The sequence below is a fragment of the Pongo abelii genome, chromosome 6 (genome assembly GCF_028885655.2).
Source record: "Pongo abelii isolate AG06213 chromosome 6, NHGRI_mPonAbe1-v2.0_pri, whole genome shotgun sequence".
NCBI lineage: Eukaryota > Metazoa > Chordata > Mammalia > Primates > Hominidae > Pongo > Pongo abelii.
Genome location: NC_071991.2, coordinates 93002442 through 93021562, shown reverse-complemented (window position 1 = coordinate 93021562; position 19121 = coordinate 93002442). Strand labels below are relative to the sequence as shown.

General features: G+C 34.3%; 1 protein-coding gene across 3 annotated transcripts in view; it reads right to left on the bottom strand.

Annotated features, from left to right (window-relative positions):
- The window catches only part of SEMA3E (semaphorin 3E), a 290196-nt gene that overhangs the window by 117675 nt on the left and 153400 nt on the right, over positions 1–19121 (bottom strand). For all 3 annotated transcript variants that reach the window (XM_024249880.3, XM_054559579.2, XM_054559580.2), the window contains exon 2: positions 13543–13703. In XM_024249880.3, the coding sequence (XP_024105648.2) occupies positions 13543–13703 (161 nt within the window). The remainder of the gene's footprint in view (positions 1–13542; positions 13704–19121) is intronic.

The window sequence follows — 19121 nt, the reverse complement described above, 5'->3', positions numbered from 1 at the left end:
AAGTTTGAGAAATCAGGTTCATTGACATGAAAATGCTGTAACATGTTAAATGAATAAAACAAGTAAAATTTTCCAGTTTAATTGGAAGGAAATACTGTAGGATTTTAGCAATAACCCCGGCTCTGAAAGACTTGTAGGATTTCTGAGGAAAGGTAGACGGATGTTTAACAGATCACTCTGAGTAGATGGAAGAAAGACAGAAAATAAGTATGAACACTTTCTACAGTAAAGTTCAATACATGGGGACCCTCCAAAGGAATAACAGAAATATAGGTTTACCAAAGTTTTTTTGTTGTTATTTTGGTTTGTTTGGTATTTTAAAACAGTTTAATAGGCTCAGGACTGCAACCAAACATTAACTCAGGTGACAATATATGGCAAAGAAAGACCTCACTGGAAATGGAAAGTTATTTTTAAAGCCATCACATAAAAATGTTCTGCCAAGCTAGTAAGGGAAATGATTTTCTTCATTTGTTTTGGCAGTCAGGATGCCTTTTGGTTCTGCTCCAGAGTTTAGCATCAACAAAAACCCATAAAATTAAGCTATTTGTTCTGCACAAAACATTTTTAAAGGCAGTTAAACAACAGGGCGTAATGTGATTTCCAAAATCTCTGTACCAAAAAAGATACAAAAAGCAAAAGGTTAAATACACATCATTTCATCACAATACCCCTACAATATAATTTAATCATTCCACTGCACATTAACAAGCCATTTACTATTCTTGCATATCTCAACGGAGAAAAATAAAATAAAGTATAAAATTACAAGGTAATTTTTTTTCTGGACTCCCTACTGAGTCACATAATTATACCAGGATTAAGGATCTAACAGCTTATTGTTACAAGATGTTGTGACACTCAGAGATTTAGGAGAGTGCAAACAAACTAACGATTATGAAATAATTTTTTAACTGTCTAAAAATTAGATTATCTTTTTATTTAAAAAGAGTAAATAAAACAATTCAGTTAATATAAGTCTATCTTCATAGAATATATTTTAAGTGACTAAGCCTCTATAATTTTATCTTATATTCTCTTCCTATTTCTATTATTCTAATGAAAAGTGTTTGCCTATATTTGGGGTTTTCTTTCTGTATTTACATCTATGTGTGGCACCAGTGTCCATCAATGTACATCTTAATTATAGATCCTATAAATATTAAAAACAAGAAAATATATTTTGAATAGAACACATTAAAATAGTCTTAATGGTTTCTAAATGATAATCTTTAACCTGACACACATTATCTGTCATTATGTTTATGCCTTTATACTTAATTATAATGACTGTCATTACTCAAGCAGTTTATATTGCCAGAATTATAATATTTTGAACTATAGACAAAATTTGTATTTTAAAAAGCTTATTCTCCTAAGCATTTGAATTAGAAAAATATGATAACTACACACAAACATTTGTAGCCTGATGCATGGCCTTTTGTATGGATAAAATTTACTCAATTGGTATCGTTAATGTGAAATGCCATTTGACATTTATGTACAAATTGTACATAAATGCCTTTCTTCTACTCAATAAAAAATGAAATTCTAAAATACAAGAACTTTTTTTACCTTTGATGCAATAAAGTTGAATAAATGAGAAAGGCATAACTATTTTTATAAACAGAATTATCTAACAGAACTCTTAATACATATAGATATCCAAATTAAGTAGTGTAATTTTGGCTTTTTTTTTTTTTTTTTTTTTTTTTTTTTTTGATACGGAGTTTTGCTCTTGTTGCTCAGGCTGGAGTGCAATGGCACGATCTCAGCTCACAGCAACCTCCACCTCCCGGGTTCAAGTGATTCTCCTGCCTCAGCCTCCCAGGTAGCTGGGATTACAGGCACTTGCCACCACGCCCTGCTAATTTTTTGTATTTTTAGTAGAGACAGGGTTTCTCCATGTTGGCAAGGCTGGTTTTGAACTCCTGACCTCAGGTGATCTGCCCACCTTGGTCCCCCAAAGTGCTGGAATTACAGGCGTGAGCCACCATGCCGGGCCCAATTTTAGCTTTAAATTATAATAGTGAGAATAATTTTAGAAAAACAAGCTGAAATTTAGAAAGATAACAACTATAGATCAAAGTTTCTAAAAGTTTATTACCAAATATGAAATATTCTATGAGTTCCCCAAAATATGGCTTAAATATATAAACATTTTCATTTTTTATTTTTTTCATGAAATGGAAAAAAAAATAAAATTTTATACATTAAACAAGTATTCATATCTTCCAGAGAATAATTTTGATTTATTTTTTAGGAAATCTTAGTAATTCTCAAATGTGTACAGATTGCAAGGGGCTATTCATACAGAACATAGACAGGATAATCTGTTACCTGTGATTGAATACTGGCGTCTTCTGGGGCTCTCAGCCCTTATTATAAGTAAACAAAGGGTGTACAGTTACATCTAATACCAGTCAGTGGTTCTTCTCTACTACTGTCACCAGCAACTAATTGTTCTACTAGTTCATAACCATTACTAGGGTAAAATGCAGCCATGCAAAGGGAATAACAGCCAAGGAGAAAGAAACACCTCATAACAAAAGTGGAACTAGCAAAACCAATGGCACACTGAAGACCAATATGGGAAACAGGAAGTTGATCTCAAAGCAATAACCTGGTTCTCAGTGATGGCTTCTAATACAGATGTACCTGGTTATAAATTCTAACTGCTACTTACCGGCTTCATGGCTCTATTCTCATTTTCCATCCATTTATTCATCATGCTGTTGCCAAAGTAATCACTAAACTACAATTCTAATTATTTTATGCCCATATTGAGAATCCACCAGTGACTCCTGCATTACCTAGAAGATTCCGTTTCAACAGCGTTGCAGTCAGTATTCTTCATGAACTAGTCTGTGTTTTCCATCCTTAACTCTTACTGCATACCCTCTTCCCACCCACATGTCTCCAACCCATCTATTTACTTCAGCCGAAAACATTAGTCATTATTCTATACTGCTCTAAAATTTCTGTCCTTCCTACCCCTGCTTTCTCTGTTCTCACTCTCAATCAAAATTCTATTATTCAAAGCCCAATTTAAAGTATATCCCCTCCAGGAACCACTCCTCCAAAACTTTCTTAGCATTTTATTTGAACCTTTATTATCTATTCAAATTGTGCCACCTATGGCACATGTATATCTATCTATCTTATCTATCGTATTATAAATATTTTAGGGTAGGCACTGTTTTATTCATTTTTGCATACTTCGTATCCCCACATATGTTTCTAGAACTTACTTAAGTAACACCTAAAAATATGTAATACTTCTATCCCTCACTTTCTATGGTAGCACATTAGAATCATCTAGCTTCAATAATAACAATGAAGATGGTAAATATTAAGGCGGAGCTTACTGTGTTTCAGGCACTGTTCTGGGCACTTAATAACTCACCTAATCTTCTCACAAAAGCTAAGAGAAAGATACTGTGGATATCTGTTCTTACAGTTAAGAGAACTGAGAAACAGAGCTGTGGACTAATTTGCCTGGAATCTCTCATTTAATAAGAGGTAGTGTTCAGATGGGAGCCCTAACAATGTGGCTATAGAATCCGTGTTCTTTGCTGTTACACTCTGGTCTCTGCTCTCTTCAAAAAGTCCTCTAATATAATTGAATTAAAATAAGTTAAAATAAAAACTAAAATTAACATGTTGGCTTCAATTGTTAAACACAAACAATAAGGAAACACAAATACCCTAGATCTAGTGCTTCTTTTTGGTAAATATAAATAAATATGATGAATATGAATAACTAAAACAGTTTTTCTCATAGAAAAAAGAAAATGGCAGAAAAATGCTTTCAACACTTTCAGGTGCAATATGGAAAATCTTACCATGCATAATATTCAGAGGAATTTTATTTTTGGTTAATACTAATTTTAGCTGACTAAACAATATTATCACAACCACTATTTTAAAATGCCATTATAGGCTGGGGGCAGTGGCTCATGCCTGTAATCCTAGCACTTTGAGAGACCTAGGCAGGTAGACTACCTGAAGTCAGGAGTTTGAGACCAGCCTGGCCAACATGGTGAAACTGTCTCCACCAAAAATACAAAACAAAATTAGCTGGGTGTGGTGGCACACATTTGTAATCCCAGCTACTTGGGGGCCGAGGTAGGAGAATCAATTGAACCCTAGAGGCAGAGGGTGCAGTGAGCTGAGTTTGTGCTACTGCACTCCAGCCTGGGTGACAGAGTGAGACTCTGTCCAAAATAAATAAATAAATAAATAAAACGCTATTAGTATTAAAATGTTTTAAAGTCACAGGGAATGTTTTTTCTATACTTTTTTTTTCTTCAAAGGGTTGTCTGAATTACAGCTAACAGAATAGTTGTGTAAATAGTGGGTTGGCTGTAACAAAATACCAAGATATTTTGTAGTTATTACTTTTGTTTTTGGGTTTCCCTAAATATATTTTTGATATAGCTAAAATATTCAATTTTCCATGAATTGCTTTTTTAGCTATTTAAAACTTAACAATTTTACTGAATCTATTTAAATCTTCTTAGACTTAAGTTCAATTAAATTATACCAGCAACTGAAGTTTAAATAACTATGCATTACGTAGAAATAAAATTTAATTCTGCTTAATGAAAGCTCCTAACCAGAAAATCTAGTCATAACATAATAAAATGTCATTATCTCTTCTGCTCGCATCTTGAAATTACAAGTTATAAATAAATTGCAGGGAATGGGTATGAGAAGAAACATATACATTTGTTTTCAAATTATCTATTAATAGATTGGATGTTCTTCCTCAATACAAAACTATAATTTAATAATTGAGTAGTAAGTGAAAGAAAACTTAATGAGGACTCTTTTAATAAAAGAAAAATGAATGGCAATTTAAACATGAATAGCCATGAATGCCAATGGTTAGAGCCCTATCCCAATTTAGAGACTTTGAAGCTTATAAACACTTTTTTTTTTTTTTTAAGAGACAAATGCAGATGTGGGTTGAATTTATGGTCAATCAAGTGAAAAATATCTGCGAGGATGTTTTGTTTTTCCCTTTCCAAGTATTCTATCCACACAAGATCCTGATATTGTCACATTATGATTAGAAAGTCTCAGATGCTTTAATTTTTTACTTAGACAATAGTTTTCTTTAGTTCAGCCCAAGGTCTTTTTGCACTAAAGGACACTAGAGAAAGCAAAATAAATAAATAAATAAAACAACGCGTTTTTTTCAATTTCTTAGAATGTTAAATCAGAATTTGATTGAAATCAAAATTCTAATCTAAGAAGTCTTACATTATCTGGGGATTTTAGAGACTTTTATATAGAGTAAAATGCAAAAACTATTCTCTTTGAGGAGGTGGGAGATTCTCACATTAGATAATGCAAATGGAGTTACTAAATTGGAAGTTTTAGAGTGAAGAGTATGCTTTAGCATCAGCACTGAGTTTTGCAATTTATAGTGAGGGTTTAGGGTCTTTAATGAATGTTACATAGGTGCAACAGAGCAGAAGTTCATTGGGAAAGAGTATGATCACGTGGTCTGGGAAATGCAGTGAGTTGAATAATTTAGAAAGCAAAGCCATTATCTAAAAACACTAATACAATACAATAAGTTTATTAAATTACAGATTCTTATCTATTTCAAAATTGTATGGAAAAATTATTCTTATAAGTGTGCATATTCATATAAGTTCTGGTTATTATTTAGAAAATAATTATTTAGTACCACATATAGGACTGGTATTTCCAAGACCAGCAAGGATACTTAATACTCCAGCATTTCACAACCCTCATGCACATTACAATCACCTGGGAGAGTTTCAAAAAGTACCACTATTTAGTCCTCACATCAGTTTAGAGGTAGAGCCAAAACACAGATGATATTTACACAATCCTTAGGTGTTCACTAATGTGCAGCCAAGGTTGCAATTACTGCCACACTGTGAAAGAGGATTCTTCCCCTGTTTGCCAGAGAAGAAGTGGGTAGGTGGTGGATAGGTGGCTTGGGATGTAAGGGTAAGAAGAAGGCAGACAAAATTAACCTAAACGAAATTCAACAATAACTAGTCTGAAAGTGGTTGTGATAATAAGCACAGTAAGATTTGCAAGAGGCCAGGCGCAGTGGCCCACGTCTGTAATCCCAGCACTTTGGGAGGCCGAGGCGGGTGGATCACGAGGTCAGGAGATCAAGACCGTCCCAGCTAACACGGTGAAACCCCGTCTCTACTAAAAATACAAAAAATTAGCCGGGTGTGATGGTGGGCACCAGTAGTATATAGTGAAAATTATGGAGCAGGAGTTGTTAACTGGGGCCCGAAAAAAGAATTCAGGGAATGTCCCAACTCAGAAATCAGAAAAAAAAAAGAGTCATTATTGCATTAATCATTAACTTCTAACTGAAATTTAGCATTTCTATCAGATAATATATAAATGTAGAAGGCAAACTATAGTAGTAGTAGTAGTATCTGCGGTTTCATTACCAAGAGAAAATATATTTCAATGTTACTTTAGAGTTGTTGCAATTATCTCAAAACATCATTAACAATCATTATTAATTGGAAATGTGGGTGCTTATGGGTGAGACCTGTTGCTAGATTTTATCACTTAATATGTTAATAAAGTATGTGTCATCATATCATAAATTGCCATTTTAATATCATAATAGCTGTATTTAAAATATTTATAGTTTGATAACTTTAATATTTTACTTTGTAATTCTACATATTTACTTTATGCATTTAAGTGTCCCTAGGTTTTGCCAGACTGCCAAATGAATCCATGTCTCACAAGGAAATTAAGCACCTCTAGACAAACTACATTTGTTGTTGATTTTTGTAGACAGAAAAAGAAGAAATTATAATGTAGAAAAGACAGAAAATAACTAGCCCTTAAGAAAGGTCAACAAGCTGGGACCCAGAGCATGGGCTTAAGGAGTGACATTTCATAAAAGGAGGGAGTACTGACAATATGACAAGGAAGGAGGTGGGAAACATCAAGTGGAAACAGTAGATGTGGTGATGGGAGGGTGAGGATCAACATGTTCAATGGCTCCCATTTTCTAAATGAAGTTAAAATTGAAGGTTATTTATCTTCCCTGAAGAGATCATCAGGACTAATCCATCATGACATACCGCTGTTGACCATAGTCACCATGGGAAGTATTGACCCGACCCACTTCCAGGACAACAGTGAATACTTGGACTCATACATCACATAGCTCTGTACCACCCCCAATCTGACCCCACCTTCCCAAGACCTCAAACCCATCTGTGAAATCCTTTGGAATGTCATTGACAAAATCCCTGCAACTTCAATCTTTCTCTCTCCATGTTCCTTTACCTTCTTGCTCTGGTTAAAATCAGGTTGTCCCTTGAGAACACTGTTTCTCTATCAGATATGGTGGTGGCTTTTTTACTCTAAACCCACATGTGAGGAAGATATTTTCACTGACCACTCTCGCCTTCTCACTAATTTTTTCCTCTCTAAATTCACCTACTCAATAAAGATTTAAAATAATAAAACCCTAGTTGCTTTAAAGTTCATGTGGTCACAACCATACCACCTGCTACCTTCCTCCTTGTCATTTACCATCATCCATTGCTACTTTCTCCTCTTTAATTGAATATGTTTTCACCTAGCTTACTATCCTTCTCTTCACATAGATGATTCATCAACCATCACACTTGCAAGTCGATGCCTGTCCATCTGTTTCAATGACCTGGTCCTTCAAATCAGCCTGAGGCACATGCTCTGATGTTACTTTACCAGTTCTGCAGTGTAACTAGTTAAAACTGGTCATTGAGCCTTGAAAAATGGATAGTGGGCATTTAATTTTGCTATCTTCTTAAACATCACCTCCCTAGAAAATATTTTCTTGACCACCCTACTCTCCTCACCAACCTCTACTGTCTTACCTCCACTAAGTTGTTTTATTTTCTTTATAACGTGTATCATATCTGGCATTATATTATAATATTATTTTATTTTTCCAGTGTATTTCCTAATTTTATACTCAATGTGTTCTGAAATAATTCTAGGGTTATTAAAATTATGATCAAATAAAGCTAAGAATAATGAAAAATAATATAGTTGCTAAGATAGAGAGGTATTGGTGCAGAGATAAATAAATGAATCAAGGGAAGAGTGTTGAGGAATGTGGGGATCGAGCGGAACAACAGAGTAAGTGTGAGAGAGTGTGTGAGTTCATTGGGAATTCATGCACTGATGGAAGTAGTGGAACTCTGTATAACCACATTGGAAAGCTATTTGGCATTATCTTGACATTAACATATTCTATCATTGGCAACTCTGCTCCTGAATATACATGCCCTGGATGCTTTCCCACATGCATGTCTCAGGAGAAGTTTACTAAAATGATCATAGCAACATCGATAAAATGAAATACGGGAAACCACCCAAATGTCCTTTGACATGGAATGGATAAATAAATTGTGCTATATTCATATGATGGAACATATTACACAGAATACAGAGTAAATAATAAGAGCTTATACATACTGCTATGTGCCAAGCACTGCTCTTGGTACTTTACACAAATTAATTCATAATTAATTTTTATCTTCAAAGAAGAATAATATCCTTTTACAAATAAAGACATAGGGACACAAAGGGATTTAGGAACTTGCCCAATATTATACATGCATAACCAGGATTTAAACACCAAAATCCCAGTTGAGTGCTCCCGATTCACTGTTCCACTTCTACAGCAAATAAGGCATGGGTACAGGTAACATAATTAAACATAAAAAATAATATTAAATAAAAGAAAACAAAACAAAAGGCAATCCCAGAAGAATGCAACACACCATTGTATATGATTTTTACATAGCTCAAAAGTAGTGACACTAAATAATGTGTAGGAAAACAGTGTATAGAGAATATATACTGTATGGGAAAATATATAATAAAATAATTTTTAAAAATGAAAACAAGAAAGCATAGTAGGTAGTAATTGCTCCTGGGCAGCAGGGTGCATGTGGAGGGAAATAGGGAGAAGACAAAGGTAGCTGTCTCTGCAATGGGATTGGTGATATTCTCATTCAGATGTTGGGAGCTGGGTTCAGAAGTATTTATTTTATTATACATTCTAATGAATTTATGTTATGTATATCCTTTTCTGTATGAAATGTTATGTTTTAAAAGATATTAAAGAAATAAATAGAAAGTGAAAAAATAAAAGGCTTTGGCTACATTTTCAAGGTGTTTGATCTGAAGGAAAGAAGGAAAGATGTATCACCGGGTAGATCCATGGTTAATGGTGTGTGTGTGTGTGTGTGTGTGTGTCTTTTTTGTTTGTTTTTTTAAGAGTGTCTCACTATGCTGCCCAGGCTGAGCTTAAACTCCTGGGCTCAAGCAATCCTCCTGCCTCAGCCTTCAGAGTAGCTGGGACTACAGGCATGCATCATATGTGTGTCTTCATTTGGAGGGTCTGAATCTTGTTTATAGATAGGTAAGCTAAATTAAGTGTGGAGACTTTTCCTGATTATCATGACTGTGGAGAGGGTGCTACTGGCATTTTGTAGGTACAAGCCAGGAATGCAGCTAAACATCCTGCAATGAACATGGCACTCCCATCCTTAACTATGAATTATCCAAGATGTCAGCAGTACCAACGTTGAGAAGCTCAGAGATAGAGAAAGCACAGCAGGAGAGATTAAAAAAATATATTATATCAGGAAAACAATTGAGAGAGTAAGGTCCAGACAAGACAGGAGGAGAGCTGGGCCCCAAAGCTGACATATTACATCTTCAGAGCCTGGTGAGCACCAAAGAACGGACTGTTTTCTTAAGCTCTCTCTTTTAAGCAGAAGGTCGTAAAGTAGACCTTACTCCTACTCTGCTGCTAATAAAAGCAGCCTCAGAGGGCATATTGAGAGTTTTATTGCTTATCATTCTGAAGTAACAGGAAGAACAAGTACAAAATAAGAAATGCAGGTGGGGCTGATGTTACATCAGAGCTAATGAAGCACAACAAGCCTTAGGATTCCTTCCTGGCACCTGCCCAGACTGGCACCTGCCCAGACTGGCACCTGAGAGGAGTCTTTGCAATTTTGAAATTTTTTAAGTTTGAGTTAATTATATTAGTTAAAAGTCCCCCACTCCCCCAAGTTGTATACATTTTGGGCTCCACAAAATAAGGGCTTGCCCTGGAGTATGAGGTACTCAAATAGGTTTTATAGCTACTTTCCTTGACATCCTGGCTAGATGGCACCCTGAAGCTCAATGGCCACATACCACTCTATTTAGTTCCCTAAGATGCAGTTCATAAAGCCTCATCACCCTCCGGGTCTCCTACCCTTATATAGTTTTCACAGGTCATTTCCTCCATGAAAGCCCAGCTTCCTAGTATTAAAGTGCTGAGGGTATAATTAGGCCAAAACAATACATGAGAGTGAGTAGGTGATTCAATTTCCCCTGCTCTGAAGGGGAATCACATTACAATGAGAAGCTGCTATCTCTTGGTCTTATGGTCCGCATAGGAAACAACAGCTCAGGAAAATTGTTATTAAATTTTGTGTACATGAGTCACCTATTTGTTATAAATGTGGATTCCAGGGAACCACTCCATGAAAGTCACATAATATTTTGGTCCAAGGATGATAATTTGAGAACTACTTCCTCAGTGAAAAGGTTGTTAATTTTCTGAAATGACAGATCTTTTATAGGTTCTTCTAATATTCACATATTAGCAATTTTAATATGGTGATTGATCTATGACAGCCTTGTTTATGATCCCTAGGTTAGATACTCCTTCACAGAAAATCAGAGTAAGTAGATGATATCAGAGAGAGAGAGAGAGAGAGAAGAAAAAGAAAGAGATAGTGGCAAAGCCAGTTAGGATTGAAGTTGGAAAGAGATCAACCAAGAAGTGAGAGAAAAACCCATTGAATTTGACTGGCAGGAGGTCGTGTGTGTGTATATTTTATATATATGGAGAGAGGAAGAGTGAAAGAGAGCAATTAGTATACATATGTTTGAAGTCAAAAGAGAACTACATAGAAAATAAAGACATTAGAAAGAAAGGAAAGATAGGGTGAAATGCAATATTTGCTTCTACTTTAACCTGTAATCACAAAAACGATAGAAAAAGGATTAAAAAGACATAATCCAAAAAGGATAAATAAAACTGGAGTGTAGATGCCAAAGAAATATCAGCAACATTTTAAAAACTCTAAAACATATGGGCAAGTGTTGGCACTTTGCATGCTAGGAAAAGCGGAAATCTGCTTGCAAGGTGACGGAAGCCAATATGCAAGCTGATTCATAAAAAAGACTCCAGAAATTCTCGGAAATTAGAAGCCTAGAGAGTGAGAAGAGGGGTGGGTGTGGATGAAATCAGAAGTGTTTCAAAGCATGCATAATAAGCAGTAACGCCAGACAATAAAGGGGGAACAATCTGACTTAGAGGAGTCCCAGGAAGAAAGTCAAGAGGAGAATGAAGAGAAGAAAAGATACAACAGAAATAATGAGCATTCTCTAGAGCTGAAGGCCATGGGGTCCCTAGTAGAAAGTTCCATTGTGTCTCAGTGCAAGGGGTATAAAAAGAGAGATGCTAAGATAAATAGGAGAAGGTTTTAAAACACAGAGATTAAAGAAGGGATTCCAAACACATGGGCGAGAGACAGGTTACACCCAAAACTTTGAAATTAGAAAGAATCGGACTTCTCAGCAGCTATACTAGAAGTTTGGAAACAATGGAGCAGTATCCTCAAAATTCTGAAGCAAGTGGTTTCAACCTAGAATTTTATATCCATCTATCAATAATGTGTGAAGTTGGAATAATACAATTTTCAAACACACAAGACTCAACACTGGACTCTGTATCCTTCCAGAAGCTAGGAGAGGATATGCTTCCACAGCATGGCAGACTATAGGTGGTGGGCCTGAGAAACTGAAGTTCTATATAAGTCAAGGGCTGAGAGAATGCTCCAGGTGATGGTGAAGCTAAGCTCCAGCCGGACAAGTGGAGCATGGAGGATACCTTCAATTAAAAACCAAAACATTGTAAACTGATAAAAACTGGTAAATTGTACTACATTGAGAGGAGTATAAAAACTTTTGTAGAGAGGCTGGCAAAAAAATAGTGAAACTAATATAAAAATCTTATCAAATGGAAAAAATGGGATAATGTTTAATTTCAAGAGAAACAAGAAAATTGCAGATGGAAGTAAAGGAAAGAAGGAAGGAAACAAGGGCAGAAGAAAGGGAGGGAAAAGTGTGATGAAATTCCAACAGGTGGCTCAGTGGTGAATACTGTCTTCCTAATCATAATAAGGTAAAGACACTGGTATTTAACCAAAAATTTTTGTATAATTATTTTGGGAAGATGGGAGGCAAGTGATTGGAGGGTTGCTGATGAAGTATGGTACACAGATATTTTAACTGTGGTATTGCAAGAGAAGGATGCTAAAATCCTCATCTTCCTTAAAGATGTATTTCGTAACAGATATTGCCTAAAATGAAACATATCAATAAACAGTACACAAATGTTATTTTGAAATATGTAGAGAAGAACCGGAAGAAACAACAAAAAGTTTAAAATTATTACCTCTAGGGATAGGGAACTGGCAGAAACCAAGGAATGATGCTTTATGTCATAATTAAAAAAAAAATAAAACTTTAAAAAAAAGAAGAAGAAGAGGAGGAGGAGATTAAGACACAGAGAACACAGACAGAAGGATGACCATGTGAGGACACAATGAGAATGTAATACCTGCAAGCCAAGGAGAAAGGCCTCAAAAGAAACCAAACCTGCTGACGACTTGTTCTTGGACTTCTAGCCTCTAAAATTGTGAGAAAATAAATTTCTGCTGCTTAAAAAAAAAAAAAAAAAAAAAAAAAATGACTTTAGAAAATATGGACATGGCTCATAAACATAAAAATAAATCAATTATAAAAAAAGTATATTACATAATACATGCACTTATGCCAAAAATATTGTGTTCTAAATATTTATGTATGTTTTGTGTAAGATTTATTAGTCTAAGAAAATTTGGCTAAATTATTTATGTAATTATAGACTATAATTACAGATTATTTTTCTCTTTTTCCAAAAGATGTTGGTACTTTCTTGTTTTAAATGTGTAAGTTACTCCACCCACCAAGTTAAAGGAGCATCCACCTGAAGTAGTGATATTACCAACAGAACTATATGAGGTAGTTATATCGAGGCCACATATTTACATTTCTTCAAGCTTGCGCTTTGGAATAGTAAAGCCCAGAGGAACTGGTGGTGATTGATCATGCTCCAAACCCAGGTCTCAGGACAGTGGGTGTGGTGACAAGGGCCACCATGCAGGAGGAATGTCAAATGCACCAGGCAAGAGTGTCTGGAAATCCAGGTATCAGTGTTGTACTAGAAAAGTTCATACAACATGATTTAGAAATCATTTCCTCAAAATGATTTCAGTTTTAACTAATATTTTATTTAAAAAGTAATCACTCAAAATTTTAAAGTGGTCAATACAATTAAAAAAAGACAAGCAACATTCTTGAAATTTCTCCCCTTTTCTATCTCTACTGAAATGCAGTTTGATATTTCTATACCTCTTTATAGCCGTCACTGATTCTCTCCAAGCTGAGGGAATATACAAGGTCCCTGCCTCCCACGAAGAGCCGCTCTTGATATTCATCCAGCAGCATTGTATGGAGATCAAGAAATCCAAAAGGGCTATGAAATATTGATGTTCTGTTCAGATTCAAGAGCTCTGAAATGCAAAGTGATACATACACTAAGCACATGAGAAAATGTAAATACCTTTATCACCCTTTTCTCATAGCTCTGTTTTCATCCCTATTGGAACTGAGTCATTAACATTCATTTTATCATACATATACTGGCAAAGAATTTTAATGTGCACAAGTTAAAATATTTCATAAATTTATGGATCTAAAAACTTTATCAATTTAATATGTAAGAAAAATATTCTATATTTTTAAACACAGAAAAATAGTCATCCTTCACAATCTTTAACATAAAGTGCTAGGTGAAAGTCATTTTACAGCTCCTCTAATGTATAATGGTTCCAAATCTACATTAAACCCACCAGAGTGTGTTTATTGAATTCCAGATAAATGCCACTCAGAAAAATAATGTTTCTACTTGAAATTGGTTTTGATAGTCACATCCAAAATCAAATTTTCCCAGTCTGCAAACTATCAGGGTCATCAATACAATGAGGCATTAATGTGGTAACAGTTAGAGTAGGGATCACTGATAAAACTGGTGGGAATATATTTTCAATTATTGCAATTTTTGCTAATACTCTTGCATTCGTGCCTATGTCAGAAATTTTGAGCTATGTTTTACCTATATACATGGAATTGTAAGAAGTCAGAATCTGGCAAACCTCTCGTGTGTGCATTTGTTTGTTGAACATATTTAATTGCATATGGCAGTTCAGTACTTAAGGTTGGTAAAACAATATATGAGAGCCTTTGGTGATGAGAGAGAATAAAAACCCCAGGCCTAGACTCTGGATGCTGAAGAATTCCTGAAGAGGCCTTTTGGCAAATGTTGACAAGTTAGGAGATAACTTTTTTTTTTACAAAGATCAATTCCTAATGCCTCTAACAGAGAATGTGAATTCTTGGTGACTAGGACTCTAAAATCTAAACAAATGATAATATGAAGTAGGACAAATCTACAGCACTGTGCCCACTCTTACACTTTCTGTTTCTGAGAAAGAAGAGATGAAGTATATGTCTCTGTATTAATAATATATTCCTTATCTATGTCTCTACCCTCAAACTGTTGATGCCCAAAACTTTGTGGAATAGAGTTAACTTTAAATCTTTAGTTTAAAATGAACAATACTGCTAAAAGTATGTTTTCCTCTGTATTAATAATATATTCCTTATCTATATCTCTACCCTCAAACTGTTGATGCCCAAAACTTTGTGGAGTTAAATTTAAATCTTTAGTTTAAAATGAACAATAGTGCTAAAATCAATGTATCCCTTATAAAGGTAAAACTTTCTCTTATTGAGTTACCTTTGAGATATTGAGTCTTTTGACTATTCACCTAAATAAATGATCTGAGAATAAGTTTTGAGGGTGGGAAAAAAGAAATAATAGGTATAACACATAAGAGGTTTGCCAGATTCTGACATTTTAAAATTAAATATGTATAGGTAAAACATACAGCTTGAAACTTCTGACATAGGCATGAATGAAGAGTATTAGCAAAAATTTCAATGGTAGAAAATCAATTCCCTAATATTCCTTCTTTTCCCACCCTCAAAACTTACTTGGGAAGGAAAAGAAAATAGTTTGAAAAATTAGAGCTTCTGGAATCCTGGAAGACAATTTTTTTCCATTTAATAAAAAGTAGAATCACACAGCTTTCCTTTGCATACAGCAAGAGAAGCACAGGTTGGGATCCACTAGCATAACAAAAATATAGCTCAAAACTGTCTGCTATCATTATAATTTGTCTTTATACATAAGCATTTATGTTTATATCAGGGCTGCCAAGTGGATTTTTAGAAAAGTTTTCCCAGTTATTCCAATAGTTTGCAACATTTCCCAGTTTTAATGCACAGTGAAATAATCTGAATGGGTACAACTGATGAAAGGATGGTTACGCACTAGCTTGAATAGTTTCCTAGACTACAGAGCTACCCAAAACACTCAGGTGTAGAGCTTAGGGGACTAAGTTGGGAAATAAGAGAAAGTCATGAAAGGATTCAATTATGAGAGATTTTAGTAAGAGGCAGCCCATCCAGTAAAGGAGGCACTCCATGAGTGAATCCGTCTAGGGATGAGCTTGCCTGCTACCCACTGAGGTGATTAATACCTCATTATCCCTGCATGCACATGGCAAGATAGATACCAACTTTTACTTGCTTTTATGACTTAGCAATTTGCCTACTTGCTAAGTATATTACAGTTCTAATAGTCTAAAGGTAGTAGTTCTTATTTCTTTGTAAATAATAGTAGAAACTAATTATTGAATCATCAATCTTATTTTGCTCTGGTGTATCACCTTCTCTTCTAATCTATTCTTCCTCTCTATGGCCAAATCTATCCTATGAAATCACAAATATGTGGACGTTTCTGTGGGTACATACTTTGGAGAAAGCAAAGGGAAAGAACTGAAGTGTGCATACAACAAATGCAAATTTTGTGAATCTTCATTTTTAATGATCTTTACATTTATACACACACACACACACACACACACACACACATATATATACTTTTACAAAACAGTAAACAACCACTGTGTGACAGTTTAAATTACCAATGTATTTTATTTTACTGGAGAAACCTGGGTGCTCAAAAATTTAATGACTATCTTATGGTGATACACTATTACAATAAAAATCACTTAATTTACCTCTAAAAACATGAGAATTAAAGTATAACAGGTGTGTATATTATAACCAAAGGTCTTTGTAGACTGAGAATCTGGAGGGCCAGGTTTTAGTCTTGGCTTTGACAATAATTGCGTAGGTAAACTTGAACAACCTCTTAACCTCTTTAGACTGGATTCTTCACCTGTTAATCACCCTTCTACCTTTAAAATTCTTAATTCTTTGACTAAATTACATTTCTAAAATGAAGCTGATAAAACAGTGCAAAAAAAGAAAGAAGCAAATTGACACTTAGGTGTTTTATGGAGTCCTTTGAAGTACAGTGCTGAGGTTTTATTTTTGTTTTTCATACTTTTGGAAGCTTATCAAAGGGAGGGAGTGGTGAATAGCAAGTCTAACTATCACATGTCCCATGTTTAAGCTTGCCTAAAGTGAAGTAGCTGGAAAATTCATTTACAACTTTTGTTCTGACCCTAAATGATTATAATGTCAGTGAAAAAAAATGTAATAAGGAATTTTGGAGATTACTTTTCCTGATTCATTCATATTGCCTCAGAGAAAATTGTTGCCAAAATATGTCTGGATACATAAAACTGAATATCATTATATACCATAGGTAATAAGTTGAGAACTGTCATTTTATTTATGAAGATACTTCTTAGAATAATTTCTAAGGTCATTTTTTAAATTTATACAACCTAATGAACAGACTATAGTTTTCTTTAAACATTTCATAATATAAGAAAAGAAAAATGCACTGAATGCTTCGGCTACTCTCTACCCTGACCAATACCATACAACAAAACGGTGACAACAATTGAAGTCCTAAGACATTAAGACTTGTCAGTAGATAGACATTATTTTAAAATCATAGCACTAACTAGAGTTTATGAATGCCATGGTTTATATTTTTCATGTCCACTTTCACTGGCATAAATCCTATCTTGATCCTTAATTTTCTCTAAGGCCTGGACTGCTTTTCCTAACTGGTTACAATTTTGTAACATCCTTGACTTTATTCAAGAAAGGTTAGAAGTATCCATTACAGGTGAATATTTGTGCTTTAGACATATATCTGCAATAATGGACACAGAGCTATTCTAAAATAGAAACTATTTTTGAAAAGATATGAATGTTTATTATATATTTACTCTTATTTATTCAATATTAACTCAATTTTTCTACTTTATTTGATTAATTTGCCTCTTTCCAGAAAGGATCTGAGATGACTTATACAAATATATCCAATCAAATAAACAAATATATTTCTAGGGGAGTAAGGGTAAGAGAAAAACAGTTAAGATGAGTGGGTTGTAATAAATTTAACTGGAAGTCATCTGCTAATATCTGATACATTATTAAAATGAATCCCAAATTTGACCTCAGGCTTCCCAAAATCCAAAGTAGAGGAAGTCATTGTAATACAAGAAAAAAAAACAGCATCAATTGCTTAGGAGCATTATCTAGTATTAAGAACTAAGAGAAATTTCTTCTAAGGTCTTAATATGTATACCGAAAAATACTATGGTGGACATTCAACATCACTAAGAATTAAGGTGTAAAGTTCCACACCTGTGCTTATAACTACATCCCTTAATAAAAGACAACTAAACTAACATCAAAATTCACTCTGCCAAAAGTCACTTTATGGCCTTAGGTAGCCATGTTATTTGGAATATTAATGACTGCAATGAACAGAGATTAAATTAAGGTAATGTAAAGGTGAGAACAGAAATCCTGGCCTCATGGTAATCGGAAAACGAACAGAAGCCAAGGTAATTTATCTCTTAGAAGATGCTGCATCTTTGCATCTTGCTTCTCTTAATGCCACTGCTTCACTGTACTGATTCTAAAGGGCTTATTATTTAGTTTGTTCATGGCCAAATATGTCTGTTAGCTCCCAATTATATATAAATTTCCAGCTCCCACATCACCACAGTGTGACAATAGCTCCTGCATTTCACAATTCAAATTCTCAAGGGAAATAAGGAAATTGTGTCAGCTAGTGTTCATAATTCATAGATTGCTGGCTTCATCTAGATTGGATGTGTTGTGAACAATTATCTATCTGCAGTTAAAATGTGGAAGCCACATGGTAAAAAGTGTGGTTTCTATAATTAATGTGTATGGGGTCACAGCAGTCAACATGAAGCAGGTTTCAATTCCATAGCAAACTTAACCAGTCTGTCTTTATCAATGAACAAATTTATAATACCATAAATTTGTTACAATCTGTATTTCTGCTAGACTAAATAAGTTGGCCTGCTGTTGATAGCTTTTCATGATTATATAATCATGTTTAGATGTTCATGATATTTAGATGTTCAATCATATATAGATGTTTACGATTATATAATTATATTGCATGTTGGAGAGTATCTGCCAAATATGAAAATTTGAGTCTTCATTAATTGATCTTAAGTCATTTTTCCTGATAATAACTGGATTGTGAAAGTGACCCACATGACTGGAGGATAAATTTCATATCTGCATAGAGAAGAATGCTTCTATTTCCAATCTATTTTATAATGAGATTTTCGTCTATCTCATCCATATGAAATTCATAGAAATTGCAGTATGCTTTATTTGTAAAAAGAGCAATATAAACATAAAACAATGAGATCAAAGCAGTAAACTGTGATAAACCATGGAATTCTGAAGTTTAAGAAAGAAGCAGAAACATAATTATTAGGGGAAATCTGGGGAAAAAACATACATATAGCACATATGGAAACAAATTGTTTTTAATATGTTCTTTTAATATGTTGAAAAAAACTATTTTAAAGAAGAAAAAATATGAACTCTTC